Source organism: Oncorhynchus mykiss, chromosome 23 (genome assembly GCF_057628025.1).
Source record: "Oncorhynchus mykiss isolate SJ-2025 chromosome 23, ASM5762802v1, whole genome shotgun sequence".
In the NCBI taxonomy this organism is placed as follows: Eukaryota; Metazoa; Chordata; class Actinopteri; order Salmoniformes; family Salmonidae; genus Oncorhynchus; species Oncorhynchus mykiss.
In genome coordinates this window covers 23,599,533-23,617,941 of record NC_143044.1, presented here as the reverse complement: position 1 = coordinate 23,617,941, position 18,409 = coordinate 23,599,533, and the positions used below count along the sequence as shown (strand labels likewise).

General features: G+C 41.7%; 1 protein-coding gene across 1 annotated transcript in view; it reads left to right on the top strand.

The window, feature by feature from the left end:
- LOC110503103 (testican-2) overlaps positions 1-18,409 on the top strand; it is a 67,700-nt gene that overhangs the window by 18,670 nt on the left and 30,621 nt on the right. Inside the window, exon 2 of the mRNA XM_036960239.2 lies at positions 11,125-11,173. Within this exon, the coding sequence (XP_036816134.1) occupies positions 11,125-11,173 (49 nt within the window). The remainder of the gene's footprint in view (positions 1-11,124; positions 11,174-18,409) is intronic.

The window sequence follows — 18,409 nt, the reverse complement described above, 5'->3', positions numbered from 1 at the left end:
ATGGAAATGAGGAAAGTGCAGACTGCAGAGTCTTACATGGTCTAAAATCATCTTTGGGCCGGCGGTCGGGTGCCAGGCGAAATGAGAGCTGCCCAGCAGGTAGTGTGAAGCAGCAGGGTGGAACTGAATTTAGTCTGAAGCAGAGAGGCAAAGCAGAACTCACTTTATTTTCCTCTCTCTGTCATCTCAAAGGGTAATAGCTTCTATAAAGAAAAAACCTCCATTTACCTCAATGATGAGCGGTTGTAGAGTCAGTTGGTAAGAGTGTGGTGCTGGCAACCCCATGGTTGTGGGTTCACTTCCTGCAGAGAACAAATACACATGCTCTGATACTGCAGTCCGTCATTGAGTAATGTTAGAAAGGAAGGTGTTGAGAAGGTCATTCCCTATGAGATTAGTGTTGCTAATTGCTCATGTTTTAAATGCCTCCTCTGATAAATTACTGATGTTTTCTCCTTCCTCGTGTACACATGATGGAAGACCTTTTGGATCACCAATAGTGTATGGATAGTCATGCATACACAGATTATCAGCGGAGATGCATGTCCCACTACCTTCTGTTTTGGTATTGTGATCCACCCCATCCCCAGTACTTTCTTTGGGACAACTGAACAGGATGTGACAGCTGACGTCTACTTAGAAATACCTGTCATTCACAGACAAACATGTGCACGTGAGCACATCCACACACACACAGGCTGAGTCTCGTCCCAGTGATATGAGGGATTATAACCTGTCAGTCAGGGTGTGGATACACTGCAAGGGGTGGAGCTGTCTGCCATGTCAGATACTGAGACATCCAAAGTTAAGTAGATACCTGTCATTTACATGTAGCTAACCCCCCCACTCACACACACACACACACACACACACAGAGCGAGAGACAGAGTAGACATCACTGAGGAATTCTTACATGACATCAGGTGTTCAGCCCATTAATTTAAAATGGTTCAAACATGCATGCATATGCATTCTTGAAGAATGGCAGGCATTTGTATACCAGAATGATTTGTGATATCGTGGCCCTCTTTCACCCTTTTTTATTTGATTTATTTTTATTTCACCTTTATTTAACCAGGTAGGCTAAGTTCTCATTTACAATTGTGACCTGGCCAAGATAAAGCAAAGCAGTTCGACACATACAACAACACAGAGTTACACATGGAGTAAAACAAACATACAGTCAATAATACAGTAGTAACAAGTCTATATACGATGTGAGGAAATGAGGTGAGATAAGGGAGGTAAAGGCAAAAAAAGGCCATGGTGGCAAAGTAAATACAATATAGCAAGTAAAACACTGGAATGGTAGATTTGCAGTGGAAGAATGTGCAAAGTAGAAATAAAAATAATGGGGTGCAAAGGAGCAAAATAAATAAATACAGTAGGGAAAGAGGTAGTTGTTTGGGCTAAATTATAGGTGGGCTATGTACAGGTGCAGTAATCTGTGAGCTGCTCTGACAGCTGGTGCTTAAAGCTAGTGAGAGAGATAAGTGTTTCCAGTTTCAGAGATTTTTGTAGTTCGTTCCAGTCATTGGCAGCAGAGAACTGGAAGGAGAGGCGGCCAAAGAAATAATTGGTTTTGAGGGTGACTGCTGCTGGAATGCGTGCTACAGGTGAGTGATGCTATGGTGACCAGCGAGCTGAGATAAGGGGGGACTTTACCTAGCAGGGTCTTGTAGATGACATGGAGCCAGTGGGTTTGGCGACGAGTATGAAGCGAGGGCCAGCCAACGAGAGCGTACAGGTCATAGTGGTGGGTAGTATATGGGGCTTTGGTGACAAAACGGATGGCACTGTGATAGACTGCATCCAATTTGTTGAGTAGGGTATTGGAGGCTATTTTGTAAATGACATCGCCGAAGTCGAGGATTGGTAGGATGGTCAGTTTTACAAGGGTATGTTTGGCAGCATGAGTGAAGGATGCTTTGTTGCGAAATTCTAGATTTAACTTTGGATTGGAGATGTTTGATGTGGGTCTGGAAGGAGAGTTTACAGTCTAACCAGACACCTAGGTATTTGTAGTTGTCCACATATTCTAAGTCAGAGCCGTCCAGAGTAGTGATTTCCCCAAATTATAATGTCACCTTGCTACCAGGTGCACTTCAGCCACTATATGTGTTTCGCAGTCAATGTCCATGATACATGAACACAAAATAATACATTCTCCCTGAATAAATGTTTTGTAGCCTTCTCTGCATATAAGCATTGATTTCCACTTCTTGACAGAAGGACACCTATTACACTGGGCCTGGCAGAATACCAAAAACACACACACACACACACACTTTAAATAATGCACGAGCTGCAGCATCAATAACAATAACATCAGAGGTGTCCGATTTAATGGTTGGGTCATAAACTGTGACACACACAAGGCCCAGCTAATGTATGACTCCGTAAGGTTAAACTACGAGAGCCAAAAATTCACAGAGACAAATAGCAAAGGTAGATTTAAAGGCAATGTACAGTCAAAATCATGTTTTTTATGAAATTGGATGATATTTAGATGAAACAAGATCAAAGTATGATAACCAAAGTCAGAAAAATGACTATTGCTTCTACATTGATAAAGTTGGTTCATAAAGTTACTGGTCCGATCCCCCGTGTCAAACACTTGGATTCAGGAGGCGGGATTGTTAAGAGGATAGGATGAAATCACCTTAACTCTCTCATTTTAATACACCAATTGTAACATGCGTGTTTGCAAAGGGGCGTGGTTTATATAGCTAGATACAGTGCATTTGGAAAGTATTCAGATCCTTTGACTTTTTCCACATTTTGTTACATTACAGCCTTATTAAAAAATGTATTACATTGTTTTCCCCCGTCAATCTAAACACAATACCCCATAATGACAAAGCAAAAACAGGTTTTTAGAAATTAAAAAAAATGATGTCAAATCAAATTTTATTTTTTACATTTTAACCAACAATGCAGTTCAAGAAATAGAGCAAAGAAAATATTTACTAAATAAACTAAAGTAAAACATTAAAAAAAAATTGTAACACAATAAAATAACAACAATGGGGCTATATACAGGGTTACCGGTACCGAGTCAATGTGCGGGGCTACAGGTTAGTCGAGAGGGAGGGGGGGGGGGGTGGTGTCAATGAAAATAGTCTGGGTGGCCATTTTGATTAATTTTGCAGCAGTCTTATGGCTTGAGGGTAGATGCTGTTAAGGAGCCCTTTTGGTTCTAGATTTGTCACTTCGGTACCGATGGCGTGCGGTAGCGGAAACAACAGTCAATGACTTGGGTGACTTGAGTATTTGACAATTTTTTGGGCTTTCCTCTGACACCGCCTACTATATAGGTCCTGGATGGCAGGAAGCTTGGCCCCAGTGATGTATTTGGCCATACGCACTACCCTCTGTAGCGCCTTATGGTCAGATGTCGAGCAGTTGCCATACCAGGCGGTGATGCAACCGGTCAGGATGCTCTCGATTGTGCAGCTGTAGAACTTTTTGAGGATCTGGGGACCCATGCCAAATCTTTTCAGTCTATTTTCATAAGTATTCAGACCCTTTACTCAGTAATTTGTTGAAGCACATTTGGCATCGATTACAGCCTCGATTCTTCATGGATATGATGCTACAAGCTTGGCACACATTTGGGTAGTTTCTCCCATACTTCTCTGCAGATCCTCTCAAGCTCTGTCAGGTTGGATGGGGAGCGTCGCTGCACAGCTATTTACAGGTCTCTCCAGAGATGTTCAATCGGGTTCAAGTCCGGACTGTGGCTGGGCCACTCAAGGACATTCTATCAGGCTTGAAGGTAAGACCCAGATGTAGACTGTGTCGGAGTAACAATGTGTATTACAGGCAGCAGGGCAGGCCAACAACAGGTCAAGGCAGGCAGGGGTCGATAACCAGAGTAGGGGGGTAAAGGTACAGGACGGCAGGCAGGCTCAGGGTCGGGTCAGGCAGAGGTTGGTAATCCAGAGGTGGGGAAAAGGTACAGGATGGTAGGCAGGCTCAGGGTCAGGGGCAGGCAGAGTGGTCAGGCTGGCACCGCTGGTTGACCAGGGTACCAGCAGTGGAAGTCGGCGATGAGGACTGGGTCCAGGATGTCTCTAGCAGGGACCCAGCACCTCTCCTCCAGGCCATAACCCTCCCAGTCAACCAGGTACTGGAAACCCCTACCCCACGGTCACACAATCAGGAGGCGTCTCACAGTGTAAGCCTGTTGGCCGTTGATGAGACGGGAGAGAGGAGTGGGCCTGGAAACAGAAGACAAAGGGTTGTGAGACATGGGTTTAACTCGGGACACATGAAAGGTATGCGAAGGGTACGGGGCAACAGAAGACGAACAGTAGAGGGACTAATCATTTTAGAGATGGGAAATGGCCAATAAACCGGGGGGGAGAGTTTGCGGGATTCCACCCGGAGGGGCAGATTCTGGGTGGATAGCCATACCTTCTGCCCGTGATGATACCAGGGAGCCAGGGTCCGATGGCAATCCGGCTTGTCGTCGATACCTGGAGGGGGTCTTGAGGAGGGCCGACCGGGCTCTCCTCCAGGTACGACGACAGCGGCGGACAAACATCTGGGCAGAAGGTACACCGTACTCTTCCTTCTGCTCAGGGAAGAGCTGGGGCTGATACCCCAGGGAACATTCAAAGGGTGATAGGCCCGTGGCAGAGCAGGGAAGGGTGTTGCGTAAATATTCCACCCACACAAGCTGCTGGCTCCAGGTGGTGGGGTTGGCGGAGACCAGGCAGCACAGAGTTGTCTCAAGGTCCTGGTTGTCCCCCATTGGACTGGGGGTGGAACCCAGAGGACAGGCTGGCCGACGACCCAATGAAGGTGCAGAACGCCTTCCAGAACTGGGACGAGAACTGAGGACCCCAGTCAGAGACCATGTCCACGGTCGGTCCATGGATCTGGAAGACGTGCTGCACCATGAGTTGGGCCATCTCCTTGGCCAAGGGTAGTTTGGGGAGAGGAAAACGGTTCGACCACAGTCAAGACGGCAGTGTTGCCCTCAGACGGGGGGAGACCCATTACGAAATTCAGGGATATGTGGGACCAGGGACGGTGAGGGACAGGCAGAGGTTACAAAAGGCCAGCCGGAGCTTGCCGAGGAGTCTTGTTCTAAGCACACACTGCAATCGGTGACGAATGCGGAGACGTCAAGGACCATGGTGGGCCACCAAAAGTGTCGTTTCACAAATGCCAGGGTCCGGCGGGAACCCGGGTGGCAGGCCAGTCTGGAGGAGTGGGCCCGCTCCAGGACCGCGGAGCGGACTGTGTCAGGCATGAACATCCAGTTATCAGGACCCCCGTCCCCCGGAGGTTTGGCTGGGAACACTGTGCCTCCCCGACCTGTTTCTCTATACCCCAGTTGAGTGCCCTTGCCAGGCACGAGGTAGGAAGGATGGTCTCGGGCTCCGGGGTAATAGCCGTGGGGCTATAACGGCTGTGATATTTAAATTAAAATGACTTCACAAATATTTTGCAACCTTTATGGCGCCACTATCAACATTTTGGTCCTCAAGTAAAACGGATATATATTTTTTATTTACTACCTTTTTTGTTGCCAAATTTGGTCTTTAATAAAGAGTAGACAAACAAGTTCCCTACCTTCTTCCACTTGCCTCCTCCATTTTTGCAGTAATGCTGCAATCATATATTTTGGTTAACTGTACATGTAACATTTACTCCACCTTTCCTATTCATAATATCATTAACAAAGATATTTTGTGTTTTTTTTTATGTTTCCATAAATAATGTATTTTTTTCATCAATTAGTATATTTGAATTTAATATTTATTTTCTGAAGGATGAAATTGGAAATGCAACCAGCTTCGTATGACTTGTTTTACAAATGCCGATAATTAAAATATTTTCAGATAACTGAAAGTGAGAGGTTGTAATCTGGATAAAGAGAAAAATACTGTATTTGAACAAGGGGTGAGCCATTCTTACTAATCTACTGGAGAACCAGGTTGGGTTTAAGTATAACTTTGGTATGCTTTTAGTGAGAGGCTTAATGCTTTAATATTTAATGACTTTAGCCTCTCAAACTTATTATCAGTATATAAATAAGCATGTTTGATTTTGTCTTGCTTTCCATTCCAAGATTTTTTTCTTCAAATAATTTAAAATGATAAAAATCTGTCGTAAATAGGTAAACTGGGATATATCTAAGTAATTAATCAGTGTGATTTTTCCATAAATAGACAAGTATTTACCTTTCCATGGTAGCAAGATCTTAACTATTAACTTCCTATTAAAATGAGTTGTACTACACTGGTTTATAACTGTGTCTGGTGTTAGCTAGTTACAGGCTAGATGGGTCTTCAGCCAGCATGGAACAAAAGGGGGGGAAGGGTCGTTCAAAACTCAGACGCAGTTGTCAAGTCAACACATCCATCAGTGCTGCTGTGAACCGCATCACGTTTTGTACATAATTAGCTAGGTTTCCATCCAATTGATGACAGATTTTCATGAGAAAATCTGCATAAATAAAATATGTGCATTTTCCCACCCAACAAACTTGTTGTGGATAACAGTCAGTGCATGATGACTTGGTGCACACAAAATGCACTTTTTCTCTTAAGTTTTCATGTACCGAATACATTTTTTGAGTTCAATGTGTTTTCAGTGCATTTTCAACTCAACCTACAGTATTTTCACAAAACCTGTTGTATTAAATAGTCGTTTCCACCACCATTTCTCGCATAATACATTTTACAGACAGAAAAAGATCCCACCATGTAGAATTAACAAATAATCTGTCAGCATTTATAAAATTGTACCGAAACAACATGTTTTTTGTACAATTTTATTTACGATTTATATATTTTTTTATACAAAACATCCACATACAAACTACACAAACATTCACAACATCACCCCTGTCTAAATTCACCTGCTCACACCCCCATCTCCATCGCTCGTATCACTCTCTGCCACATGGCCTCAAACTGCACCATGTTGTTTCTCTCCGTCGCGCTTGCACTTTCAACATTTAGATAATAAAACCTTGACCTTTCCATTGTGTTATTGGTGGAGGATTGGTTGATTTCCAGTTTTTAAATATGCTTTTTATTTTTTAAAGTAAATTTACATTGTACTACTTCTGACAGCCAACTTTCTAACTTTGCCCATAACTTTTGAACTTTATAGCATTCCTAGAAGTCATAGCTTATGGAGTCAGTGAATTTTTAATTTTTATACGGTATGACTTTACTCACATAAAAACTGTGGATGGAAACGTGGTTAGTGATGCAATTTCAATGTTGATTGAGTAGCTTTGTGTACCATCAAATTAGCTTGAGATGATTTTACTGCAACATTGCTCACTGCAATCCAAGTTACTTGGCATTTCAAAGATCTGTCAGTCAAGGCAAGCTCATGAATCTCCCTTCCCACTCAGCCAGTCTTTTCAAACTTTCTGGTATTTAGCCATGAGAGAAAAATAAACATTTCTTAAATTTTGAGCACTTCTATCCAAAACAAATATGATTTATGATGTCACTCAAAAGGCTATTTTACATGTGCATCTGAATGACTGTTTTGAGTCTTTTAAATTCAGTTCCTCCCCTTGTCAGAGACACCACCCAGTTTACTGTAAGTACTCTGGCTGGGACTGAGGAGGAGAGAGGGATGGGGACAGATAGGGGAAGTGGAGAGAAATGGGTTCAGGGAAATTAGCTCATTCCCAGTGGAGGGAGAGAGAGAGAGAGAGAACAGCACTGTTGTGGTCTGGGAGGTTCTAAATGGCAGAATTGAGTCTCTGCCATTAGCTAGGTTAACAGATTTTCATACCAATATTCTAAAATCTGCATAAAATAATATATGCGCATTTTCCCACCAGAGATGTGATGCCATTAAATTTACTTGTTGCGGATAAAAGCCTGTGCGTGATGACGTAGTTCACATTACATTTGCGGTTAAATTCCCCATGTACCAAAAAAAAGGAAGTTAAGCGGGTTTCCATCGCATTTTCAAATCTGCTGATGGTTTTGTCACAAAATGTTTTGTATTATATAGTGAATGTTCCCACTCTGGTATTGACACGTGCGGTATAGCCAACAGCTGGCAGATACAGTGCGGCTAGCCTCTACAGGCAGTGTTGCTAACTTAGCGACTTAGTCGCTATATTTAGCGAGTATTCAGACCCCTCTAGCGACTCAGTCACTTACTCACCTTGTCCACTGTGTGTGTGCCTCTCTGTGATATAAGCTAAACATTTAGCTGGCTAGCTCATCATGTCTCAGTCTAAACTGTACACTCAAAAATACAGAAAGGAGTGGGAATCAAACCCTGAATTCAAAAGCTGGTTGAAGCCGTTTATTGGAGATGATACACGGGCATACTGCCTGTATTGTAAGGCTAATTTCTACACCAAATTTAGTGATGTAAAATGTATGGTTAAAAAAATTGACTCTGCAAAAAAGGCTGAGGCCACCATGGCGTTAGCTATCGCTGAACACTGTTCCATGCTGGCATGTGATCACATTGAAGAAGCATGTAGAGCTGCTTTCTCAGACTCCACTGCTGCTACCCACTTCAAAGTGCACAGAAATGATTAATGGTGTTCTAGCACCATACTTTCTGAAAAAGTTGGTCGCAAATGTGGGTGATCAGCCTCCTCCTCTATGAGTCCACGGATGTAAGTGTTTCTAGGTACCTGGGGGTTGTGATAAGGTACTTTAGTGACACCAAGCAGACAATTGTATCAACATTTCTGGGGCTTGTTGAGTTGGAGGAGATGCCAAATCTATAGCCCGTGCTGTTGTGGCTTTCCTCAAGAAGTGTTGTCTTAAAAAAGAGAAACTCCTGGGGATAGGGACTGACAATGCCTCTGTTATGATGGGGATTAACAATGGGGTCCATAAAGTGCTGAAGGAGGAGTATGGCCTCAAATATCTGGTTCTTATTCGCTGTGTGTGCCACTCTCTCCAGCTTGCTCATTTGTAGTTATAAACATATTTCGTTTTTTACTCACTTTTTGTCTCTCCCAAGACATTATTCCTCTCTCCTACAGCGTCCATCACAGTTACATGCACATGGCCAATTATGCAAATTAGGTGATTACGTCATTTAGAGACTTCTAGTGACTTTTAGGACAGCCAATAGCTACTTTCCTTACTGAGGAGTTGGCAACACTGTCTACAGGTAGGCTAGTCTACTTGATGAGATTATTATCGATAAGAGCTAAATACTTTTTTTGTCAAATGGCAACCAAGCATCGATCATCATGTCACCAGAATAAGACCCTTAATATTTATTGAAATCAGCATCAAGCTCATCACCCTGTGAAGTTCATCATAACTTATTTCATCTGTAGCCTAATAAACTGCATGCTTTCCCGAATCGTCGTGGGAGGACCTCACACCATATCATCGCGTGACTACAATTTTACTTTGATATAATGGTTAATATATCAATATTTGTTCATAAAAGGAATTCCACTGCCATTTCTCACATATTTAATTTTACAGACACAAAAATATCCCACTTTGTATAGCATATTTTGTTTTGCTGTTTCCATCAGGCCTGTCCTGTCATTTGTTATCCGACATGTACTTTACTCTCATAAAAAGGTTGAATGGAAACCTGGTTATAGATGGAAAATATTTACCTCCATGAAAACAGCCCCAAGGAGCAGAGAGGGGAGACCCCAGTACGCCTTTATGAGGTTGTCACGCTTTATTGCTTCCATTGGGAGCTTTTTGGCACCTATTCTTCCTGTACAGTAAATGTTTATGGTGATGTATTTCCTACCGAGTATACCATCGCTAAGGAGGGAGACCGTATATTTCAAGGCCAAGAGATAGGCCTAAGCCAATATGCTTAATTTCTTTGCTGTTTGCTATAGAGCATATTCACAACCAAATAGATACAGGGAGGATATCACAATGTACATTTGTGTATATTTATTGATACTGGGGAAATATGCTTGCTCTTTCTTTTACTTCTGTTGTGCATTCAGTTTTATGAGGATACAAATGCTTTGAACAATATTGTTTTTTCTCTGCCTGTTGCAGAAGCAATTATATGTGAATTCACTGCTAACAAAAGCTGGTTGTTATGTATTGTGTCTTTGTGGAAACCTTAGCAACAATCAAGAGACACTGTATACTGAAGATGGTGATGAATGTTGATTAATACACTTCGATATATTTGATGTTACACTTCTTATCCTCAAACTATCCCTCTGTTTTCTTCTCTTTTGCATCTCGTTCTACCAGGAAGTAGAGGTCAGTTTCTTTTTAATCTATATTCTACTCTTCCCTTTTTCTTTTGTCTGATGTCTTTGAAAAAATACTTGTAACTCATTTTCTTTGTGTCTCTGTCTCTCTCTTTATTGCAATTTCCTCACTCTCCCGCCCGCCCTAGACACTTTCTCTCTCTCTCTCTCTCTCCTTCAATTTGTCCATTTTAATGAGGATGGTTACTGTTGTAATGAAAGGAAAAATCACTCCACAACTATCTTTTGCCATTTTTTTCATTAGTCCACTGTTGATATAGTCCCAACATGTTTTGCATGTCATCAACGACATTTTCAAGATTTAGGACTTTCAAAAAGCAAATTGTCATTTGCCGCATCATGATGATGCAAATGACTTCATATGATGCAAAACGCATCATTATGATGATGTGGCAAATTACAATTTGCTTTTTGAAAGTCCTGTATCTTGAAAACGTCAATGCTGACATGCAAAATATTTGGGACTATATCAACAGTGGACTAATGAAAAAAATACCAAAAGATAGTTGTGGAGTGATTTTTCCTTTAAGTATAAAAAGTAAGGATTACTATTCAAAGCTTGCTTCCCCCTGAAGCCATATGTTCCACAGCCGTATGGATCCAGACTCCATTCCCTATAGTGTGCACTACTTTTGACTTTACACCAGTGCCCCATGGGATAAGTAGTGCGTTTATATAGGGAATAGGGTGCCATTTGGGTCACACAGTGTGTGCAAGACTATTCTGGTGAATTACTACAGGCTGCCATGCTGTTCCTTAAATCCCCATGCAGACCCATAGGGCTCTGGTCAAAAATAGTGCACTATATACCGGATAGGATGCCATTTGGGAAGCAACCATTGACTCACTCATGATGCTTATTTTACTGTGGGTTAACTTGGAACTCTCTCTCTCTACAGGATGACTATGTGCGGACCTTGGATGAGAATCAGGGAGGCTCTAATGAAAGTATGTTTCACCTAAGTTCTTTCACGTACCCTTTTATCTATTACAGTGCCTTCAGACCCAAAGTTTGTTGTGTTACAGCCTCAATTTAAATGGATTACATTTCGATTGTGTGTTCCTGGCCTACACACAATACCCCATAATGTCAAAGTGGAATTATTTTGGGGGAAATGTTACAAATTAATTAAAAATGAAAAGCTGAAATGTTTTGAGTCAATAAGTATTCAACCCCTTTGTTATGGCAAGCCTAAATAAGTTCAGGAGTAAACATTTGTTTAACAAGTTACATAATACTGTCATGACGTTGGCCTCTTTGGGTATAGCAACCCCATCCCCCTCTCCCTGCCTCCCCTTTGCCTCCTTCAACTAGGCTGCTGTGGTCAGAGGTCGTAAATTCCTGAGAAGACCCTGCCACATGGCCACATAGTAGAGAGAGAGTACATTTTCATAGAGCACAAAGGAAATTCTTCCACCTCACAGGACTTGAGGTACAAACAAATTTCATGTTCCGGAGAAAGAATAAAAGATCGGTGAAGAATCCAGCTACGAACTGGTCCGTTTGGTACAACTTGGGGAAGCTCATGGGAGACGGTGTGGCCACATTACCATAACGCTGTTTATATAATAGCCTCAGATATGAGGTTTACATCTAATTGTTGTATAAGATGAATGAGTGAGTATGATACTGTTTGTATAATTGTGTAATATGATTTTGGACTGTTTAATGACGAAAAATACAATTCCCTTTTGATTTAAACTAAATCAGAGGACCGCCCCTGAGCCCAGTTAGGGTCAGACATCCTGGGACAGCCCTCTTCGGCCCTTCCGAATAAAACCCCCACTCTGGTTTTTGATCAGCAGACTGAGCTTACCTCAATTATGAGATGGACAAAGGTTGTAGACCATTGCTGAATCTTTTAACCGTACCACGTGGTTAAACTCTTAGACCATCGATACTGACAGAATAAGAACAAGTCTTTGATATTAATTACTAGTCTGAAGCTAGGAATTCGGTATCATTGAACGCGAAGAACGACAACCGCCGAAACCTCCATTCTATAACGAATGTCACTCTGAACAATCCCCTCTAACCACAACCGAGAGAGAGAGGGACAATTCTACAAAAGAAATGTACTTTTCACCAGCGATCAAGATGACACACTGAGCGTAAATATATATGTTGATTGCAATTGTTCCCGAATGAGTGAGCGTTCATGTGCAAAGGTTTAGCATTTCAATTGTTATAATTATCACTTTGTAGTGACTTCTTAGTCGACCCCCACTTCCCCTTTTGTCTAACAAGCCACCATGCCGGTTTAGCCCACTAGGGCACATTCTCCTATCATTACTTTTACCTTGTTTGTTTGTTTGTTTATGCATTTCTGTGAATTACTTAGTTAGTAACCATAAATTATTTAAGACAATTGATGTATGGATGACTCATAGTGAAGACTGGGTTCGTGCAGATAACCAACAATTTACGACGTTTGGAATGAGACTAACGTGAGGTAAAGTACTAATTGATCAGATAAAATATCTGAAAAGTTATTTTAGGAAATGATAACTTTGTAATCTGAATATTTTTCCTTGGTGCCCCGACTTCCTAGTTAATTAGTTACATGATTAATCAGTTGATCGCGTAGTAACTAATTACAGAGAATCTTTGATAAAAACTATCAGTTTTCAGTTAATGATAGTAAAGACACGACAATACGTTGCATGCGCTCACTCTGTGTGCAATAATAGTGCTTAACATGATTTTTGAATGACTACCTCAGCTCTGTAGCCCACACATACAATTATCTGTACACAGATTCAACCACAAAGACCAGGGAGGCCAATGGCTCACTTATTGGTAGATGGGTAAAAATATAAAAGCAGACATTGAATATCCCTTTGAGCATCGTGGTTACTAATTCAAATCAAAGTTTATTTGTCACGCGCGCCGAATACAACAGTGAAATGCTTACTTACAGACTCTAAACAATAGTGTGAAAAAGGTGTGTGTGTGTGTGTGTGTGTGTAAGTAAAGAAATAAAACAACAGTAAAAATACATTTGAAAATAAGAGTAGCAAGGCTATATACAGACACCGGTTAGTCAGGCTTATTGAGGTGGTATGTACATGTAGGTATTGTTAAAGTGACTATGCATATATGATGAACAGAGAGTAGCAGTAGCGTAAAAAGAGGGGTTGGTGGGTGGTGGGACACAATGCAGATAGACCGGTTAGCCAATGTGCAGGAGCTCTGGTTGGTCTGGCCAATTTAGGTAATATGTACATGAATGTATAGTTTAAGTGACTATGCATATATGATAAACAGAGAGTAGCAGCAGCGTAAAAGAGGGGTGGGGGGCGCACATAATGCAAATTGTCCGGGTAACTATTTGTTTACCTGTTCAGGAGTCTTATGGCTTGGGTGTAAAAACTGTTGAGAAGCCTTTTTGTCCTATACTTGGCACTCCGGCACCGCTTGCCATGCGGTTATAGAGTCTATGACTGGGGTGGCTGGGGTCTTTGACAATTTTTAGGGCCTTCCTCTGACACCGCCTGGTCTAGAGGTCCTGGATGGCAGGCAGCTTTGCCCCAGTGATGTACTGGGCCGTACGCACTACCCTCTGAAGTGCCTTGCAGTCGGAGGCCTAGCAATTGCCGTACCAGGCAGTGATGCAACCAGTCAGGATGCTCTCGATGCTGCAGCTGTAGAACCTTTTGAGGATCTCAGGACCCATGCCAAATCTTTTTTGTTTCCTGAGTGGGAATAGGCTTTGTCGTGCACTCTTCAAGACTGTCTTGGTGTGTTTGGACCATTCTAGTTTGTTGTTGATGTGGACACCAAGGAATTTGATGCTCCACTACAGCCTCGTCGATGAGAATGGGGGCATGCTCAGTCCTCCTTTTCCTGTAGTCCACAATCATCTCCTTAGTCTTGGTTACGTTGAGAGATAGGTTGTTATTCTGGCACCACCCGGCCAGGTCTCTGATCTCCTCCCTATAGGTTGTCTCATCGTTGTCGATGATGATCAGGCCTACCACTGTTGTGTCGTCTGCAAACTTAATGATGGTGTTGGAGTCATGCCTGACCGTGCAGTCGTGGGTGATCAGGGAGCACAGGAGGGGACTGAGCATGCACCCCTGGAGAGCTCCAGCGTTGAGGATCAGATGTGTTGCTACCAACCCTCACCACCTGGGGGCAGCCTGTCAGGTTGTCCAGGATCCAGTTGCAGAGGGAGGTGTTTATTTCCAGGTTTCTTACCTTAGTGATGAGGTTTGAGGGTACTATGGTGTTGAACGCTGAGCTGTATTCAGTGAATAGCATTCTCACGTAGGTGTTCCTTTTCTCCAGGTGCAAAAGGGCAGTGTGGAGTGCAATAGAGATGGCATCATCTGTGGATTTGTTTGGGCGGTATGCAAATTGGAGTGAGTCTAGGATGGTGTATCAATACACCCAGTCACTACAAAAATGCAGGATTCCTTCCTAACTCAGTTGCCGGAGAAGAAGGAAACCGCTCAGGGATTGCAATAAATGTGGCAAAGAAATTAACTTTATGTCCTGAATACAAAGCGTTATGTTTGGTGCAAATCTAACACAACACATCAATGAGTACTATTTTCAAGCATGCTGGTGGCTGCATCATATTATGGCTACACTTGTCATTGGCAAGGACCAGGGAATTTATTTAGGATAAAAATAAACAGAATGTTGCTAAACAGAGGCAAAATCGTAAAGAAAAACCTGGTTCAGTCTGCTTTCCAACAGACACTGGGAGAAAAAAAATCACCTTTCAGCAGGACAATAACTTAACACCTATGGCTAAATTTACTCTGGAGTTGCTTACCAAGACAACATTGCATGTTCAGCAGTGGTATAGTTACAGTTCTGGACTTAAATCAGCTTGAAAATCTATGGCAAGACTTATAATTATGAGACTTATAATAATGTGCAAATTATTGTACAATCCAGGTGTGCAGAGCTCTCAGAGACTTACCTAGAAAGACTCACAGCTGTAATCACTGTGAATACTTATGTAAATGAGATATTTCTGTATTTCATTTTCAATCAATTTGAAAACATTACAAAAAACATGTTTTCACTTTGTCATTAAGGGGTATTCTGTGTAGATTGGTGAAAAAAAGAAGATTGAATCAGTTTTGAAATCAGGCTGTAACACAACAAAATGTGAAATAAGTCAAGTGGTATGAATACTTTCTGAAGGCACTATATGTTTGTGTGCGGTCCATGTAATTTACTATGAACTTTATTTAGGATGATGCATCGCCCTATCAGGGTTTTTTTCTGAATCAAAAAGGGTCTTCGGTGGTGGGCATGGCAGGGGGGGTCAGCGCAGTTACATTATTGAGAAAATGTTTGAATCCCCCATCTGGGCAGTGTAGAGACATTTTTGCATGTACAAGCCAGTTTCCTGTAATTCTATACATTTTGCCATGCAGCTGCGAAAGAACTTTGCCGTTTTAAAGCAAATTTCCTATGATTCTACATATTCTGCATATTCTGCCATTTAAGTTGTTAAGCTATTTTCCTGAAATCCGATGCATTGTACCATGGCTAAGGCTGTGTTCTATTGATCAAACATAATAACATAATTTATACTGGTAAATGCATTTATTTAGTTATTTTCCCTGACTGTCTATCTTTTTATTTTGGTGGTTGTTTGTCCTCAAAGATTATATTACAAAAATATATATATAGGTCCATAATCTTTTCTACATACTTTATATCTGTTTTTAGTTGTTTAAGTTAACACTGAAAGTGTTTTTCCATCCCAAAAAATAATTTCAACCCCCCCCCCCCCAATAAATATATATATAATACATTTGGAAAGTATTCAGACCACTTGACTTTTTCCACATTTTGTTACGTTACAGCCTTATTCTAAAATTGATTACATTCTTTTTTCCCTCATCAATCTACACACAATACCCCATAATGAAAAATAAAAAAATCATTTTTAGAAAACTTATTGTACATTTACATAAGCACTCAGACCCTTTACTCAGTACACTGTCACCTTTGACAGTGATTACAGCCTGAAGTCTTCTTGGGTATGACGCTACAAGCTTGGCACAACTGTATTTGGGGAGTTTCTCCCACTCTTCTCTGCAGATCCTCTCAAGCTGTTTCAGGTTGGATGGGGTGTGTTGCTGTACAGCTATTTTCAGGTCTCTCCAGAGATGATCAATCTGGTTCAAGTCTGGGCTCTCGCTGGGCCACTCAAGGACATTCAGAGACTTGTCCCGAAGCCACTCATGCATTGTCTTGGCTGTGTGCTTAGGGTCGTTGTCCTGCTAGAAGGTGAAGCTTTACCCCAGTCTGAGGTCCTGAGGGCTTTGTAGCAGGTTTCATCAAGGATCTCTCTGTACTTTGGTCCATTCATCTTTCCCTCGATCCTGACTAGTCTCACAGACCCTGCCACTGAAAAACATCCCCACAGCATGATGCTGCCACCACCATGCTTCACTGTAGGGATGGTGCCAGGTTTCCTTCAGATGAGACGCTTGGCATTCAGGCCAAAGAGTTCAATATTGGTTTCATCAGACCAGAGAATCTTGTTTCTCATGGTCTTGAGAGCAGGCGGTCATATGCCTTTTACTGCCTTTTTACTGTCAGTGACCATCGGGTTCTTGGTAGAGGTCGACCGACTATGATTTTTCAACGCCGATACCAATACCGATTATTAGAGGACCAAAAAAGCCGATACCGATTTGTTTTTGTTTATTTGTAATAATGACAATTACAACAATACTGAATGAACACTTATTTTAACTTAATATAATACATCAATAAAATCAACTTAGCCTCAAATAAATAATGAAACATCTTCAATTTGGTTTAAATAATTCAAAAACTGTAACGAACCTCTTCCTCCTCTTCTGAGGAGGAGAAGCGAGAAGGATCGGAGGACCAAAACGCAGCGTGGTAAGTGTCCATAATGTTTCTTTTAAAACATAAACTGAACATTACGAAATACAAAACAATAAACGTGAAATGAACGAAACAGTCCCGTGTGGCGACAAACACTGACACGGAAGACAGACAAACACCCACAACTCAAAAGTGAAACCCAGGCTACCTAAGTATGATTCTCAGTCAGGGACAACAATTGACAGCTGCCTCTGATTGAGAACCATGCTAGGCCGAACTCAAAAACCAACATAGAAAAACAAACATAGACTGCCCACCCAACTCACGCCCTGACCATACTAAAACAAAGATAAAATAACAGAACTATGGTCAGAACGTGACAAAAACAAAGTGTTGGAGAAGTAAAAGTGCAATATGTGCCATGTAAAAAAGCTGACGTTTGAGTTCCTTGCTCAGAACATGAGAACATATGAAACTTCAATATTCCAAGGTAAGAGGTTTTAGGTTGTAGTTAATATAGTATTTATATGACTATTTCTCTCTATACCATTTGTATTTCATATACCTTTGACTATTGGATGTTCTTATAGGCACTATAGTATTGCCAGTGTAACAGTATAGCTTCCGTCCCTCTCCTCGCCCCTACCTGGGCTTGAACCAGGAACCCATCGACAACAGCCACAGTTGAAGCAGCGTTACGCATCGCTCCACAAAAGCCGCGGCCCTTGCAGAGCAAGGGGCATAACTACTCCAAGTCTCAGAGCGAGTGACGTTTGAAATGCTATTAGCGCACACCCAGCTAACTAGCTAGCCATTTCACATCGGTTACACCAGCCTTTAGGCTGATAGGCTTGAAGTCATAAACAGCGCTGTGCTTGCGAAAGTGCTGTTTGAATGAATGCTTACGAGCCTGCTGCTGCCTACCATCGCTCAGTCAGACTGCTCTATCAAATCATAGACTTAATGATAACATAATAACACGCAGAAATACGAGCCGTTGGTCATTAATATGGTCGAATCCGGAAACTAGCATTTCGAAAACAAAACGTTTATTATTTCAGTGAAATACGGAACCGTTTGGTATTTTATCTAATGGGTGGCAACCCTAAGTCTATATATTCTTGTTACATTGCACAACCTTCCATGTTATGTCATAATTACATACAATTTGGGCAAAGTAGTTTGCAATGAGCCAGGCTGCCCTAACTGTTGCTTATACCCTGACTCTGCGTGCAATGAACGCAAGAGAAATGGCACAATTTCACCTGGTTAATATTGCCTACTAACCTGTATGTCTTTTAGCTAAATATGCATTTTTAAAAATATTTACTTCTGTGTATTGATTTTAAGAAAGG